At 41.3% G+C, this 17,994-nt stretch overlaps 2 protein-coding genes across 3 annotated transcripts; both read left to right on the forward strand.

The window, feature by feature from the left end:
• Positions 1–1,036: 1,036 nt before the first annotated feature.
• Positions 1,037–5,620, forward strand: tpi1b (triosephosphate isomerase 1b). 2 transcript variants are annotated; one of them, XM_034224879.1, is made up of 7 exons: positions 1,037–1,271; positions 3,513–3,636; positions 3,940–4,024; positions 4,359–4,491; positions 4,623–4,708; positions 4,796–4,883; positions 4,965–5,620. In XM_034224879.1, the coding sequence occupies exons 1-7, from the start codon at positions 1,163–1,165 to the stop codon at positions 5,081–5,083; spliced, it is 744 nt and encodes a 247-aa protein (XP_034080770.1). In that variant the 5' UTR covers positions 1,037–1,162; the 3' UTR covers positions 5,084–5,620. The 2 variants fall into 2 exon arrangements, with proteins under 2 accessions (XP_034080770.1, XP_034080771.1); XM_034224880.1 differs by lacking the exon at positions 1,037–1,271 and adding an exon at positions 1,676–1,697.
• Positions 5,621–8,362: 2,742 nt separating this feature from the next.
• LOC117551824 (zinc finger protein 184-like) lies at positions 8,363–9,555 on the forward strand. Its single transcript, XM_034224882.1, has 2 exons — positions 8,363–8,630; positions 8,722–9,555. The coding sequence occupies exons 1-2, from the start codon at positions 8,468–8,470 to the stop codon at positions 9,336–9,338; spliced, it is 780 nt and encodes a 259-aa protein (XP_034080773.1). The 5' UTR covers positions 8,363–8,467; the 3' UTR covers positions 9,339–9,555.
• Positions 9,556–17,994: the final 8,439 nt, after the last annotated feature.

Below are 17,994 nucleotides of genomic sequence, written 5' to 3' on the forward strand. Positions count from 1 at the left end.
AGTTTAAGTACAATTGTATTATCACATCAATCATGTTAATGAACAAAAGTCACCTTTTGTCATTATTATGTAGAATCTACCCATGTCAGCGCGAGGTCAGTGAGAGCACAGCACAAAAAACAAAACAATATGTGTCATGTATTCTGCAACAGGACATCCCCCTCACTCCCATTGCTCCCTGGGCGCTGTAGCTGCCCACTGCTTCTAGTACTAGACTCCTGGTGCTAGGATGGGTTAAAAGCAGAGAACAATTGTCACTGTGTGCTGTGTGCTCTGCATGTGTGACTGACCATTAAAGAGCGTGTCATCCCTCCGATTATATTCTATGATCTAATGTAATTATACATGTATACCCATTCCTGCCTTTTACTTGCACCCTTGCCTTATTCGACTTGCACTTTATTTATGTTCATATTATAGAATATTACACTAGGATTAAAGATTTGCATTACCAATGACTACGCTGTAACTTTAATGAAAATAAAACCTTTTGAATCTTAAAAAACAATTGAAAACATTTAGCAATAATGTGCACAAATCATCTTATTATTTTATAGATTTATTGTACTATTTGTGTAATTGTCAAGGTACATTTTTACCTCTTATTCTGACCGGGCCCCGATGGTTGTTTATTTTTTCACAAACCATCAAGGCTCATTGTAACAGTAAAGAATGTAACTTGGTGTTGATAGTGCAAACATATACAACATACAGCAAACACAAAATAAAAATAAAATGTTTTTGGTTCAAGCAACATATACGTCTCCGGGCGTTTTTTTCCGTCATGTATTTGGGGCGATTTTGAGTTCATTCTTCCATCTGTTGATATGCGGTTTGGCTTTCAATATTTACACTTGTGAATAAAATGTTTACTCAGGGCCCCGATGTAACAGGTAGATCCTTGTGTTTGGACGTTTTTACGAACAGTACTTGAACGCAGCATGACATATCGCTCTTCGCCTTCCTCAAATGGGAAGACGCGTTTACGGGCGTTCCGTGATAAACCAATGGAGCTGGCTGAGAGGAGGGGTTAACTTTTCTATCTTGATAAATACTCTGAGCCCCTCTCTCACACTCGCTTTTTACTCCAGAGAAGGTCAACCCTCAGTAAGCTTTCAGTACCCTTTAAATCTCTAGCAAACACACAGAAAACCCCGCAATCATGAGCAGGAAATTCTTCGTCGGTGGAAACTGGAAGTTGAATGGAGACAAGAAGAGTCTCGGGGAGCTCATGGACACCATGAACGCAGCCAAAGTGGACCCCAATGTCGGTATGTGTGTTTTAAACAACTATAATGCCAAATTTACATTTTTATATCCTTAATTGTAACCACTTGTTTTCTAATTATCACGACTTAAATAACAGTTGTTCATATGCACGCTTCCTCGTTTAATGTCACAAAGGACTGATCCAGACAAAATGGCTCGGTTATTGAATACATCAGTGACACCATTATCGTCACCCCTCCTCTATTCCAGGCCCTTATAAAGAGACATTCAGTGTTAACTGTTAACTCTGCATTTCCTGTTTCTTTTTCTTTTCAAACCGAGATTGCACTAAACGGCAGACGGGGGGAAAGCATGAATAAAGATGACAGATGCTGGCATGGGATTTTCAATAATGTCGGTGGTGGTGGGTGTGCGTTTGCAGCAGCACGTAGTCCAGCCTCTGCTGTGAGAGTGCATGGTGCATTCAAGTGAGTCTGCTCGTTAACGATGCCGCTCCTCTTTCATGTGCAAACTCATTAAATACTGTCGTCTATTGTGAGCTTTAATTGCATGTTATTTGTTGAGGGAGTTCAAACGAGGTGATGAAGGACAGCTAACGCCATAACCGAAACAGATAAATCTACTTTTTTAGTTGGATAACGATTTTTCCAGCATGACCTGAAAGCAGCAGCAGCAGCCATTCGCCCTGTTGCTGTCTGCTTCCTGTAGACTTGCTGCTGCAGCCGTTTTTTTGTCTTTAGCTACTTCGGTGGAAATGAATGAACGCAGGGAGAGGTTGAATGTGTCCAGGCCTGTTTTCCACTGCCGTGTCCTCCTGTAAAGTTGCATGTTGTTTTGTATTCTAGATAGGCGCAAACAGTCACTCAGTTTAGACTATCCTTGGACCTTGCCCCATGGACCATGGACCATTGACCATGGACCATTGCCCCTTACAGCAACAGGGTGAAATACAAGAAGAGTTGTCCCACTGGCCTCTCTAGAGCTTTAAAGTTCAGCTGTTTCCTCCACATGGAGACGAGAATATTTAAACTCTTCTTCTCTGATTTGACCTCTTGTGACCTCTGCAGAATGTGACCTTTAGGAGGCTGAACTCAGACCTTTAATGCAGAGAGGTCTGACCGTGGCCGGGGATTAATGACCTTTACCAGCCCAATAGTAACAGGTTTAATTTAGACTCCCTTAACCCCAAGATATAGTTTCATTTTGAATGTCAGTGTCTGCTCTGCTGTACTCGGTTTGACCCGTGCAGACCTTTGCTGAATCTTGTTTGCACAGAAAGGGCAAACCTTTGGTGTTTGCATGCAGTTTGATATGCATGAGTTTGAATCAGTTACACCATGTATTGGTAGTTTCAACATACAAGTGGATGTTAGTTGTAGTAATACACACTGAGATAAGACTTTATTGATCCACAGGGGGAAATGCAGGTGTTGCATCAGCACAAAGACAAGAAGTACTGATAAATAGGGAACAATTAAATAATCTGTGTACAAGTAAAGAATATACAATAACTGAGTAGGCATGAACTAAAACAATCAAAGTTACTAGAGTATGTTGACTTAGTGCTGCTACAGTACAAGCAATACTGATGTAAAAAATACCTTAACAGCACCTGGAAACACAAATAAGTTTGATGTTTTGTTTAAATTGTCGTCCATTTTAGGTCTGCAATCACTTTGAGGGCTCTCATTGGACAGTTCTGTGTTTTTTTGTATTTGATTTTTTGTGATTATTGACCCTTTGTTATGCAATTGAGGTATGGATTGTGCCTTTTTAAACATCATGATTGAATAAAATGAACTGGATTTGTCCTTTTTTTAATCCCCATGGTGTTGAAATACTGTGTGAATGAGTGCATATGAAGTCATGTACTTGGTGGGAGTTCAGGGTGATTGTACAGACTTGTGTTCAAGGCCACATTTTGTCTCACTGTTAGTCTATGGAGGGCCTTGAAGCTGAACATGCCTTCTCTCATTCATAGAAATTAATCAAAGAGACGAAACGTGTAGAATATATGCATTAAACATACAGTGTTAAGTGATATTTGGGCATGTTCTGGATACTGTTATCATACATGCAGTTATATGGTACAATTATTTCAAATGAGCCATCCCCATTTTTAATGACTGCAGTTTCCCTGAATTCTTTTTGATTGGTTAATATCTTCTAACAGACCAAACATGAATCTCTACTGTCACCTCATCATCTTTGGTCTCTCAATACCAATAGATGTGCTATACAAAAAACAGTTAGTTAATGTTGTCGTCTTCTTCTGCTCACAGAGGTCGTGTGCGGCGCTCCTTCCATCTACCTGGACTTCGTCAGGTCCAAACTTGATGCTAAGTTCGGAGTTGCTGCTCAGAACTGCTACAAAGTGGCCAAGGGAGCCTTCACTGGGGAGATCAGGTACGTCACGTGTCCATCAGAGTAGAAGACACAGGGTTTGGTAAATACAAATTAAAGATGTATGGATGCAGGGAACAAAATAAGCACCAAATAGCAGCTAAACGTGGGTAATATATAACTGGCTAGTAGGTTTGCTATTGAGTCGCTGGTTTAATTGAAACATGCACTAGCCATTTGGCCAAGCAGGATACATTCTCCAACACTTCATTCAGAATCCTCTGGGTCACAAAGTATTTCACATCACTGTTTGAAACCCATTTGTGTTGCTTATCTTGTGTTAACTGTATGAACATGTGTCTCCAGCCCTGTGATGATCAAGGACTGTGGAGTGAACTGGGTGATCCTGGGACACTCTGAGAGACGCCACGTCTTCGGAGAGAGTGATGAGGTAATGATTATTTTATCTTCTTTAATCACTCTGCGCTATCTCCATAGTTTGCTGTTATGATGCTGAGTGCTAAAGTGTAATCCTTTAGTTTCTAATGGCTTCTACTTCACCTCCGTTTTTATAATGCGTCTATTTATTTATGCCGTGGTTGTGTACTGATTCTTTTTTAAATACTAGCCTACTTTTATCGTTGCCTTTTTTCTTCACTGTCACTTTCTCTACTAACGTGTATTTCCCTGCAGTCGGTTGAACGAGGGATATCTTTACTTGAGTAGGATACACACCTTTCCTCCCGAGTACACTTTGTGATTACATGCTTGTGTGTGTGTTTTAGCTCATTGGTCAGAAGACCGCCCACGCTCTGGAGAGTGGTCTCAGTGTGATCGCCTGCATCGGTGAGAAGCTGGACGAGAGGGAGGGCGGCATCACCGAGAAGGTCGTCTTCGCTCAGACCAAGGTCATCGCAGGTAAACAATCCCAAATGTAGAGTTTTACAAGCACAGAGTCTAAATGATGCATTAGGGAATGTTTATGCAAGCTAGAGACGGGTGGGAACCAGAAAATATGAATCCAAGTCTTATCTTGCATCTTTTTTCAGACAACGTAAAGGACTGGAGCAAGGTGGTGCTTGCTTATGAGCCCGTGTGGGCCATCGGCACCGGGAAGACCGCCTCCCCACAGCAGGTCAATATAAGTACCCAGTGAAAATGACTACTGTAGTTTATCCCCATTACTCGTCCTGATGTGTCTGCTTCCTGTTTCATATGTCAGGCTCAGGAAGTTCACGACAAGCTGAGGGGGTGGCTGAAGGCCAATGTGTCCGAGGCCGTAGCCAGCTCCGTGAGGATCATCTATGGAGGTCAGTCGGTGACAACATGGTGCTTTTTGTGATATTCTAGTTAGTTTTTCAACATTAATCTCTAAATATGACTCTCTTCAGGCTCTGTGACCGGCGCTACCTGCAAAGAGCTCGCCTCCCAGAAGGACGTTGACGGTTTCCTCGTGGGCGGAGCCTCCCTGAAGCCCGAAATCATCGAAATCATCAACGCAAAGTTATAAAAAACCCCGGCAGCTGCAATGTGCCGAGTCCAGATCAGAGGCCAGAGTCATCCAGACCATCCAGTTACATCATCCCTCACTTAGTCCTCTTCCCCTTTTATTCAAACGTATTGGTGTAATGATGTCATTCCCTCCTTTTTCCTTTATTCTTTTGCTATATTTTGTCATAAAGAAAAGGGACAGGTTGCACTGTGCTGCACTGAAAAAAGTGAAATCTACTGAGAAAAGTCTGTGTGCTTACTAACTTTCACCAAGCTGCAAAGACCGACATCGACACCTCGTTTGGACGGCTAGTCCACGCCTTTACTTGAAAAGTTTACCAAGTTCCAGTGTCACAGCTCTCAATTAATATTGATGTCTCTTTTGTTGTGGTTATGATGTTCTGTGGCTTCCCCCCGTAGACGTGCATGATCCGCTCTCTCTTTGGCTGTTTGCCAAGAGAAGAGCGTCCATTACATGTTAATCATACTGTGTCATGGCCGATGGGAAGAAGGGTGGCAAGGCTGTAAGGAAACATAATAAACCGTTTAAAGACTGTTTTAAGTGTCGAGTCTTCTTTTTGCTTGTTTTCTTGATAGTGTTTATCCCATGACTTTCTAAAGACACTTTCATTTTGTTTCTATTTTACTTGTGTACAAAAGGGTTCATAAACAGCTGTGTTCATTTCCATACGATGGAAATCCCAGAGGTGTTCTCGGGATGGCAGGCAGACGATATCTTATTACAGAAATGACCTCCAGTTAAGACAACGCCATGCAGAGAAGCATTTAGTTGCTATGTTTATCCTGGCACTGGACTAAATCAGAGGCGCAGCAGGAGTAAAAGACTTGAGTAACATGGCATGAAATTCTAGCTCTGCAAAACACAATCTTGCATACAGAAAATAAATATTGATCAATCTGTAAAATAGAGACCAAAGCATGCTGAGCATTGAGAAATGTTCTCAAATTAATTAGTAAAAATCATTATGCTGCCATTACTAATTAATTTGAGAACATTCATTTATTCTAATGACTTGCCTAATCTTGTTTTTCTCATACTTTCAAATTGAATTCTACAGAAATGGTCTTTCATATAAATTAGCTTATATACTGAGCTTTATACAACATAGTGCTTGTGCAACATAGCAGTGGTGGCTGATGCATCTTTCTGCAAGGGGGGCTCTACCAAAATGTGAGCATACATATACACAGTAAAAATGTGTCATATTACAAGGCAAGGTTAGCTCAAAGGCACTAGCTCTTAGAGCAAAATGACTCGGGGTGCATCTGAGATTAGAGAGGGTGCAGGGGTAAAGTGCTATTTTTATAAGTGGGGAGTGGACCTAACACCCTCTAGGGGGGTCCTCACCTCCTCTAGGGGGGTCTGGGGGCATGCTCCCCCGGGAAGATTTGTTTTTAAATATTGAAGTTAAAAGCATCAATCTGGTGCACTTTGAGAGCAAAATGAAGAGATATATGCTCTATGTGCTCTTTGCTTGATTCATGCCTTCCCAGTCCCTTATCACCTACAAGAGCATGGCGCCATTTGTTGGAGCCAGTTGTGGTGAAGGCATCTGACTTCCTCGAACCGAAATGTTTACACAGGCATAGCAGAAAATGGCATCTTTTTTACATGAATATTCCAGCCAATCTCTGTTTTGAAACCATGAGCTGCAAAATGAGCGCCTTACCCCACTGTACAGGCGAGTTGGGTACTTTTTTAAATATACCTGCAGGGTCTGTTTTGCCGAGGTCCTCTGGCACTTGCGGGCCACTGAGGGGTGGCGGTGTTTGGGGCAACGAAGACGGCTGCGGCTACTTCGCCTCCGTGGGCGAGTCGGCCGTTAGTGTCCACGACAGTGGCCGCGGGTAACATAATGTCCCCATGATCTGAACTGTTATTACCTGCAGTAGATGCAGTGTTACTGCTGGCGATTAGGGCTGGTTGTTTTAACCATTTTCTGATGTCCATCACCGACTGCTGTGTAAGCACCTTGCAGATGATTAACTTGCAGCGGCACAGGTCACGCACACCTGACATAATAACGTTACTTACCGTTTAAATTGACCAAATAAATGCAGCAGACAATGTTATTTAACCACAATTACAATTTATTTGATTTCAACTAAATTATTATTATTATTACTATTATTATTAATGTGATATTTTTCACCTTTCCTTTTTTTTAATACTTTTCATTTTTCAAATGAGGGTGCATAACGACTCCACTGCAATGCACCCTTATGTTCCCCCGTAGAACCGGGCCTGTTGGTAGGACATGTATGTCCCTCCGAGTCAGGTCTTTCAGAAGCGAGGCAAGAATCCTTCCTTGCCTCGGAAAACGAAGAATGGTGGAACAGGCTAACAGGCGTGCGTCATATGCGAGGCCCCGCCTTAAATGGAGCGCGATTTCCTCCAAAGATTTTGGAAATGTGTCCGTGCGCAAAGCATTGTGGGGATTTGAAGACCGCGGAGGATACACATGTGCAGCCTCGAAATTTCCCGCAACGAAGGACGCCGGCCTCGGTAGAATTCCAAGCATCCTGTACATTGGAACAGTCCTTCGATGACGTAGTATGCTTGAAATAGTGGCTCTGGAGCAGCCTTCCTCGACATTGAGAAACACCCACAGTCTATTATTTTAGAAAGGATGTGCCTGTTTTTGTCAACCTCCTTATGCTTACAGATCTCTATCCCGTAGCCTTCATTGAGTTGGACAGCTATGTTTACTTTCCCAAACATGGCTTGTCGCAAAGCATTTTCCATGTTCATGCTTTTGAGTTTTTTCTGATATGTGCTTTAAGTCACTCACACCTGTCTGGATCCATGCTGGGTCTGGTTCACATAGTAATTAGTTTGCGATACTAAGACACTGCTGTAATTAATTTGAATACTAAGCCATTAATTTTGTCCTACTAAGTAATTATTCTGTAATACAAAGTTTTCTATTTTCTAATTAATTAATTGCGTTAATTCTAATTTCTAGATACTTAGTCACGATTTTCAGATATGAAATCATTATTTAGAGATAGTTTAGATAACTTTTCATTGTAGCATATTGTGTGTTCTACTGGCAGGAATTGGCTTCCATAAAATAAATTGTATTTTTCACCACATGTTTTCATCCGAGAAACCTTGTTTGTATTCAATGGTATTCATTTGCAAGACGTATAACATATTATTGTCGAATCAACCAATATATTGTGTTTTTTTGGTCGTAAATTACTCTTTATAGTTTGTTTTCACCCCGGTGCTGCAGGGGGCGCTGGCTCCCCGCAGTGAAACCTGTGAGGGTCTCACTCTCGATGTTTACAAGCGAAGCGTGACGTTCAGGGACCCGCAACAATAAAACGTCTCACAGTGCCACTAAAAGCAAATTATTGTAATTAACAAGCGTCCAAAATGCAGTCACTGAGAGTATTTCTCAGCGAGAGACTGACGGCTGCAGCGGAGGAGATATTTGCAGCTGTGGAAAAGACAATAACCGAGTACAAAGAGGAGATATTTCGTTCAAAAGATCTGGAAATCAGTCGTCTCAGGATGCAGCTGAAGATCCTCATATCAGGTCGGTTGAATGGAACAAAATGTCATGCAGAACTGCGTTATATTACGGATCAATTGCATGATTTGGATGCTTGTATGTGTCTTTTATCTAGAGCCTCGGTTGGACAGATGCATTGGAGCCCAGCTGCAGCAGCTCACACATCAACACCTTCCTCCCCCCTCTCCTCCTCCCCCTCAGCATCACTCAGTCTCTGCAGTGGAGCCTCCTGAGCCCTGTGAGGAAGATGAGGAGCATCCAGAGCCCTCCCAGGTGAAGAAGGAGCACCAGACGAAGAGCCACAGGGATTTCTGGCTGGGTCACGACGAAGAGCAGCTGGAAAGCCTTGAATCAGACATTAAAGACTTCATCTCTTCCCCCTCCAGCCTGAAAAGCAGCCTCCAGGACCCCACCTCACCCTTCCACACTTTCCACAATAATCACAGCGACGAAGGCAGAGAGAAACCCTACCTCTGCTCGGTGTGTGAGAAGCGCTTCAGTAACTGCTCCCACCTCTCAGCTCACATCAGGACACACACCGGAGAGAGGCCGTACAGATGTGAAATCTGCAGAAAGACTTTCATCACCACCAGCGCTCTGAACAGACACCAGACCATTCACACAGAGGGGAAACACTTTGTGTGCAACTACTGTGGCAAATCCTTCAAATGGATGGAGTCTCTGGGCAGGCACATCCGAAGCGTGCATAAGAGGGAGAATGTGCCTGTATGACTCACATTGAAACACACATTTCAGATAGAGTAGTTTTGTTGTTGCTGTGTGTACTGTATTCATAATTTAACACAAAGAATGTAACGTTTGTGTATGTTAACGTGTGCATGGACCTCATTAAAAGCCTTGTAAGCCTGTGTGCAAATTAATTATAAAAACACTTTAACAAAATAAAGTTAATGTTAATTTATTACTGAAGAATAAAAATTAAATACTCTTTGTTTAGTGTTGTGTTATGTTTTGCTACCTGCTGCAGTAACATTAGAAAAGGAAGTTGCACAGTACTCCAGTAGATGGCAGTAACTGCATTTCATTCATCATTTTATGTTGATATACAGTGTATGGTAGTGTTCAGACTGGTGTCTCGTATGTACTTCGTTTCTGGGAACTGACAGGAAAGTCCTTCTTAAAGTCAATAAATACATAGAGGTCATTCCAAGTGGTGGACTTAAGCAAGTATTTTAAGGAGACTGTTATAGCAGTATATCAAAGCCCATGATTTAGGGATTAGTTGTCAGGAGTCAAAAGTTCTTGTGTCCACAGACTTTTGGCTACTACAGTGTATTTGGTACATGCTATAAAGTTGGGATGTTGCTTTGGTTTTGCAGTGAGTTCTCTCCTCATGGTGAAATTAGACCGGACTTCCCCTGAGCCCTCTTTACTTGCTATCATTATAAAACCATTACTGATATCCAGGGGTGAACTTGGAAAGCAGGGAACAGTGAGTTACAGAGAGCTTAGTTTTGTGTTGTAAATAATAGATACAGGTCTTTAAAATATACAAGTTTGAGTTAGGAAATACAGAGTTTGATGTGTTTTTGTGGCAAGGTTCAAGGCACCAATACTTAAATCCCCCTTTTCATGTGTCAGCTAGCTTGAAATATTGATAGTAACTGTGCTAAGTGGCAAGCGTCTGCATTTCATTCACGTCTCGCAATGCTGCAGAGCATCTTGTTGAACCGGAGTATTATTTCATGATACACTCACTTAATATGGAGCGGTTTCTCTGAGGGCTCTCATGTACGTGCAGGTGCTCTGTGCAGTAAACCTCTTACTACAAGTGTGCAGAGTAGGCAATTAAAATGATGACATAATATCTCTTAGAAATGGTAAACTGGATTATCATAAAGATGAATAATGTGTATAGGCGCTGCTCCAAAGATTTCCCCGCTGCAGGTTCAATGGAGAAGTTATAAGACAACACTTCAGTGGAAATGACCCAATCGTATAGTTTTACAGCCCAGTCTGTATCTTCTGTGCTGCTCGGTAGAAAACACCAGAGATGGGTTTCACACTGGAACTCCAAAAAGAGCAATGTGCTTCCCATTAACCCCGTTATTCCCGGTGGCCAAAGGGCTTCCTCGCGCTTTGTTTACTATAAATGGGAAAACAGAAAGATGTGTTGAAAAATACTGCTGCTGGTTTATAAAGCACTGAATGGTTTAGGCCCAAAATACATTTCTGACCTCCTGCTAAATGATGAACCATCCAGATCTCTCAGGTCTTCAGGGACTGGTCAGCTTTCTTGTCCCCAGAGTCAGAACTAAACATGGAGAAGTTCAGTTAGTATGCTCCAAATATCTGGAACAAACTCCCAGAAACCTGCAGGTCCGCTGCAACTCTGACTACTTTTAAATCCAGGCTGAAGACTTTTCTTTTTGTCGCTGCTTTTAATTGAACTATTCATATCTTAGACTACACTGTAACTTTTATTCATGTATTTTTTCTTTTTCTTTTAATGTTTATTTTATTATCTTTGCTTTTTAATGACTGATTTTAAATGCCATTTTCTTAATGCTCTTAATGTCTTTCATTTTTGTAAAGCACTTTGAATTGCCTTGTGTTGAAAGGTGCTATATAAATAAACTTGCCTTGCCTTGAAAACAACTTACTCTCGTTTGAAAAAAGTTTAAAATGGTGCTTTTTTAATGTTGTTTTGCAAGTGTCATTTGATCATTTATCCAACAAACAAGAGTGGTAACAACAAACCTGTGTGCTTGATTGTTTTTAACATGCTGTATTAGATACAAAAAAGGGTTAGGGTTAGGGTCCAGTGTTTTTATCACCTCAAAGTGTAATGCAACTCTTATCTTCCTCATACACCCAATACCTTTTTCACTAAGTATACTTTTGCTCTGGTAGGCCACTGTTTCCTAAGTAATGACTAATCATGGTTTGTATTGTGTTTTATATGCGTATTTGAGTTGTGTGAGATAAAAAATAAAAATAAACAATTAGAGACTTGAAGTAAACAAAGACACACATAAGAACGATGGGAATATTAGCCTCGCTTTGCCTAGCTTCATTTTGACCTCGACGACCAGAGAAGACAAGAAAAGCAGGTGGAAATAAATGGAAATGTATGCAAAGTGTGAATATCAACATCAAAGAAACAGACACAGTGACTCTACATGGTGGTCAATGTGTAGCCAGGATCCTCTTAGACGTAGTATTTCAAAACCTGTTCCCCAACCCACAGTCCATTTCCTATTTTGTTAATCAAATCATGTTTGTTTTCAGGTGTAATTTGAGTTGACAGTGAAAGCTTTCTATTTCCAGCACTAACCGGACCAGTTTTAATCATGTCGTTGGTTGCTGAGTTGTTGAGGATGACCACGTGCTCCCTGAGGTGAAGTGGAGGGGGTCAGAGAGCTCTGGTCTCCAGCAGGTTATCTACGAACACTTGACAAATGCTCAGCAGTGCTTCAAGATGATCCTGCGGGGTCTCCCTCTCCAGGCGGGAGTGGAGTGAAGAGCAAGCGGTCAGAAGAGGTTAACTGTACGGGTGAGAGGAGGTGAAGAGGCAACAGACACTTAAGAGGTTGAGATGCTCCTACGGGAGATGTTAGGAATGGTGCTCAAGCAGAGGTTTCATTGACAAGAGTGAGTATCTCTCCGTGGCATCTCAAACATGTTCTCCATGTAATTGAATGAAATGAAGAGAGAAGCGCGTTGATGTTCTTGAATGTAGTCAGGGGGGAATATAGGATTTGTTTAAATGAAATGGAGCAGTTGGGACCAAATGCCAGTCAGGAGGGGCCAAAATCACATAGAAATAAAACTGATAATTAAATCACCTATCATGCAAAATCCACTTGTTCGTGTCTCTTCTACATCAACATGTGTCCCCTCTTCTCCATGTCTCTTCTACCATCAACATGTGTCATGTCATGTGACCTCTTCTCCATGTCTCTTCTACACAACATGTGTCCCTCTTCTTCATGTCTCTTCTACATCAACATGTTGTCCCCTTCTTCTTCATGTCTCTTCTACATCAACATGTGGTCCCCTCTTCTTCATGTCTCTTCTACATCAACATGTGTCCCCTCTTCTCCATGTCTCTTCTATATCAACATGTGTCCCCTCTTCTTCATGTCTCTTCTACATCAACATGTGTCCCCTCTTCTTCATGTCTCTTCTACATCAACATGTGTCATGTCATGTGACCTCTTCTCCATGTCTCTTCTACATCAACATGTGTCCCCTCTTCTTCATGTCTCTTCTACATCAACATGTGTCCCCTCTTCTTCATGTCTCTTCTACATCAACATGTGTCCCCTATTCTCCATGTCTCTTCTACATCAACATTGTCCCCTCTTCTTCATGTCTCTTCTACATCAACATGTGTCCCCCTCTTCTTCATGTCTCTTCTACATAACATGTGTCCCCTCTTCATCATGTCTCTTCTACATCAACATGTGTCCCCTCTTCTTCATGTCTCTTCTACATCAACATGTGTCCCCTCTTCTTCATGTCTCTTCTACATCAACATGTGTCCCCTCTTCTTCATGTCTCTTCTACATCAACATGTGTCCCCTATTCTCCATGTCTCTTCTACATCAACATGTGTCCCCTCTTCTTCATGTCTCTTCTACATCAACATGTGTCCCCTCTTCTCCATGTCTCTTCTACATACAAACATAGTGTCCCTCCTTCTTCCATGTCTCTTCTACATCAAACATGTGTCCCTCTTCTTCATGTCTCTTCTATATCAACATGTGTCCCCTATTCTCCAATGTCTCCTTCTACATCAACATGTGTCCCCTCTTCTTCATGTCTCTTCTACATCAACATGTGTCCCCTCTTCTTCATGTCTCTTCTACATCAACATGTGTCCCCTCTTCTTCTTCATGTCTCTTCTACAGCATCAATGGGTCATGTGTCCCCCTCTTCTCCATGTCTCTTCTACATCAACATGTGTCCCTTCTTCATGGTCTCTTCTACATCAACATGTGTCCCTCTCTTCTTCCATGTCTCTTCTAACATCAACATGTGTCCCCTATTCTTCATGTCTCTTCTAACATTCAACATGTGTCCCTATTCTCAGGTCTTCTTCTACATCAGCATGTGTTCCCCTCTTCTCCATGTCTCTTCTACAATCAACATGTGTCCCCTCTTCTTCATGTCTCTTCTACATCAACATGTGTCCCCTCTGTGGAAAGAGACTCTGAAAGTTTCAGGAACAAAGATTCTCTCTTTTTTTGTCCTGATCCATTTCTATAAAAACCTGTCTGAAAATGAGCTGATCAGATTTTGGCCACTTTATGATGTCATAACGATTTTTTGGCTTGTGTAACCATTAGCCAATCAGCAACCAAGATAACCCCCCCCCCCACCTTATCACCTGAATCTCCTCCTAGAGCACCATTGAGTTTTGGGGAGGGGCTCCTTATTTTCATCTGAAGGAAAAGACAGAGAATCAGCACTTTGGAAACAGGGCTGAAACAGAGGGGATTATGGGTAATGCTGCAATGATCCGTTTGGTGTTTGGAGCCAAATACTTCAGAGACATGTTTTGTATATATCTGAGAGCTATAATATATTGACAAAAAGCAGTATAATAGGAGACCTTTAACTTAAAATAGCACAGCCGCTGAGGCACTATAGTTAGCGGATCTTACGCAGGGCAATGATCCAGGTACAGACAAGAATCTCCATTTGTGCATTTCTTATATATTCCAATAACAAAGAACAACCAACAGGTTTCCAATATTTCCTTCCTTAAGCCTTTCTATGGCTTTCCTTTCTTCTGGCTTAAAAAACCATGTGCCTACTAGTGCTCTACTCCAATATACACATTTACACCAGGTGCTCCAATCACCCAGTGCCCAAACATGCATTCAAAATAAAAGTATAGACACTAACAATAACTAAGAATACATTCACTATAAACAATAACAGTAGGAAAATAAATGTTTAACTATTAAATCATATGAAGTGATATATAGAGCTCCAATAGGGCCCTTTTTTCCATGCAAGGAACCCCATGCATCCATTTAGACTCGCCCCTCTTCCACGTAGCATGACCGCACCGAGAGAAGCAGAGTAGCAGTCAGAAGTCAGACAAAGGGACAGTAGACAGCTGCTGTTTAAAGGTCATTGGGCGTCATCGTATAAACTTTATGAAGTATGACAGCTGCTGCAGGAGACAAAAGATGGTTGTGGAGTTAATGCTGTATGGAAAATGCAGCAAAGTGTGTTAAAAACTGTCAAAACAGAGTGTGATTAAAACGTGAAAGGATGTTTCTCTAATCATATGGACCAATACTCTGTGTATCCTTTATTGTTCTCCCCATGTCTTGTCAATGTGAACTTGCTGTATTCCTGCTACTTGCGATGTGAGTTATTTATTTGACTATTTTTATTGTATTTATGATTTTTATTATTAATATTTATCTGTGGACATGACCTAATGGGGTAGGGGATGGGTATTTGTCTCTCCTTTTACAGACAAATTGTTCTCTACTTTGCTTAAAGGTCACCTATCCTGCTATTTTTAGACAATAGCGTAGGTCTCAGATATATACAAATATATAAAAAACCTGTCGATTAAGTGTTTTGCTCAAAATACCAAACAGATCACCCATTCTAGCCATGCCTCATATCCCTCTATTTCACTTCCTGTTTCAAAAGTGCTGATTTGGGAATAAAGCTTTAAAAAATTAAAAAATTGATAAAATAAAAAGGAGGGGGCTAGAGCTCATGCGGGACCCCGGCAGCTACTGTCTAAACTAAATACTGCCGTGATGAAAGGCCATATCATGGATTATCAAGGATCTGAAAACAGTATTGGAGCTCAAAGGCTTTCTCTCTTGCCGGTTATACCACAAGGTGAGTTCCTTTTTACTTCCTGCTTCTTCACACACATGCTCTCCAGTACAGGTTAGCTCTGAGTGTTAGCGATGCTAATGTAAACACCGACCATATTACGTCCAAAACAGTCGGGCATTGTTTCTGATAGCAACGTTTCTGATTGGGCCGTGGGTCCACATTTCAGATATTACGTCATAATCGGACGCAAATCTGGATCAGCTCCGTTGTTCCCCCCCGTTTTTTAGAGATTTGGGTACGGAGGAGAAGAGAGAGGGTTTTATTTTCTGACTCTGCGTGAGTTCCCTGACACACCGGGGACACATACTTATGTAGAAAAGACATCACAAAGTGCATTTTGCATGATAGGTCCCCTTTAATGTGAGGAAAGTGGTCTGCAAAAAAAAAAAAAGAAAAGATTTTGAATTAAAAGTGAAAGGATGGAGGGGAAGTTATTTCTGCTGGAGGGAGCTAGTGATGGGAATTACGGCTCTTTGAAGGGAGCCGGATCTTATGGCTCCGTTCCTTTCCGAGAGCCGTTCAAAAGAGCCGGTTTCTTTTAAATGGGCGGTGGAGATTATTTGTTGACCACGCATTAAATGATATTTTTTGCTTCACAAATGTTGCACTCCGTTTTATCATTGCCTAGGTTTTTGTTGAAGTGCATCCAAATGCTGCTGCGTTTTCGGCTCATGTTTTCACCCGAAAAACACGTCGTCTACCTGTACCTCTGAAGAACGGCTCTCACCAAGTACGACTCGGTTCCCTTCGTTCGTACCAAAGAGTCGTTCAAAAGAATCGGATCGTTCGTGAACATAACATCGCTAGAACTGTGGGACAAACCAAGTGAGTCTTAAGCATCAAACCCCAAAACAAGATCTATGACCGTGTAGCTTGACAAATTCTGTGATAACATTTTCAAGTTTTTGTCTTTGACCTCAATGCTTTCTTCTGCTAATGGCACAGGGAATACGAATAGAAGATTATGAAAGCTTCCTAAAGTGTGGTACAAATGTGAGGGTGTCTTTATTCTCGATTAATTCTTAACACTTGGTTATTTGCGTGTTAAAAACCAACGGGTTCATATTATTTGGGGAACATTTGAGAGTTCATTAGGCGTGCATGTCCCTTCTTCACTTGAGCAATACAAACCCTTATACCTGTACTGCTTCTAATTACATAAGACTTGCGTGACTTTAATCATCATAATGTGGCTTTGTTTGTTAAAATCCTCACAAATTGGTATCACATGTAGAGTCATAAGTGCTCGTAATCATTTGTAGTATTTACAGTCTTCCTAACACATCGGGGTCTATCATCAGTGATGTACAATAATTAAAGATAATTTCATAAACCACGGGGGATGCATTCAGAAGAGAATTAACGTTCACCTGACACTGTGCATTATCCTATTGCACTGAACCATACACATGTGGAGCTAAAAGTAGGCCAATATGAAAGAATACGAATTATTTGCAAATATTTGTCCTAGATTTGAACAAACGCTGCTAATAATAACATTATTTACATTCAAAGTGGCAAAAAAAAGCTGTAGTGATAATATAAAATGCCTGTCTTTCATCCACACCTTTCCCAGCATCCTTACCCTGAGAGAGGAAGTACTGAGAATATCCGCAGATGTGATATCACCAGAGGAGAAAATCAGATGTGTCCTGCTAGAGGATACTTTACATTATGTTGACACACTTATTCAAGGTGACTTTTAATGACACACGACCCACATACCAACTCACAAGCCTGCCCTATACTATATATTTATATATATATATATATCCAATATCATCCTCCTGACTGCGATGGCTCTCACTGATAAGGCTATTCATCAATGTCACATCAGTATGAGGAGCTTTTATTGCATAAAAGGGTAAAAGGATGCAGATTTTAGCATCTAGAAACCCATTTAAGACCATTTAAATGGACAGAATGCATCATGAGCAGACTCTGGAGTAATGGATTACATATTCAGGATACAAAAGAAGGTACCTGTATTCCCTTGTTTTCCACAGTTACATAAAAACAGATGTTATTAGATTACTGGTACATAAAAAAAGGGAATACGAGCAGGATTACAAACACATTTTAAAGTAAAAAATCATATATAGTATAGGTAGAGGTACTGCCTGAACTATCTTTTGGTTTTCATTTAGGCTACTTTCATTCGTCATTATTTTAAAGAGGCCCTATTATGCTTTTTAGGGTTTTCCCTTTCTTGTATTGTATTATAGGTTTTATAGGTATGTCTCCCACACACCCCCCCCCCCCCTGAAACACTTCCATTGGACTCCTTTGTTTAACTTCGTAACATCACGATGTAACACTTGCACTTCTATTAGCTAGTGCTCCAACACATTGTACCTGATAGGCTAAGGGGGCGGGACATCTCTAAGCGGTTGTCCAATCACAACAGAGCCGGCCAGCTAACCAATCAGAGCAGACTGGGCTCTGGTTTCAGACAGAGGGTGAAAAGAGGTGCTGCAGCACAGACAGTATGAGACAAATAAAGAGCTTTGTGAACATTAAAGCATGGAGACACGTCCCAGGCACA

The sequence above is a fragment of the Gymnodraco acuticeps genome, unplaced genomic scaffold, assembly GCF_902827175.1.
Source record: "Gymnodraco acuticeps unplaced genomic scaffold, fGymAcu1.1, whole genome shotgun sequence".
Taxonomy (NCBI): domain Eukaryota; kingdom Metazoa; phylum Chordata; class Actinopteri; order Perciformes; family Bathydraconidae; genus Gymnodraco; species Gymnodraco acuticeps.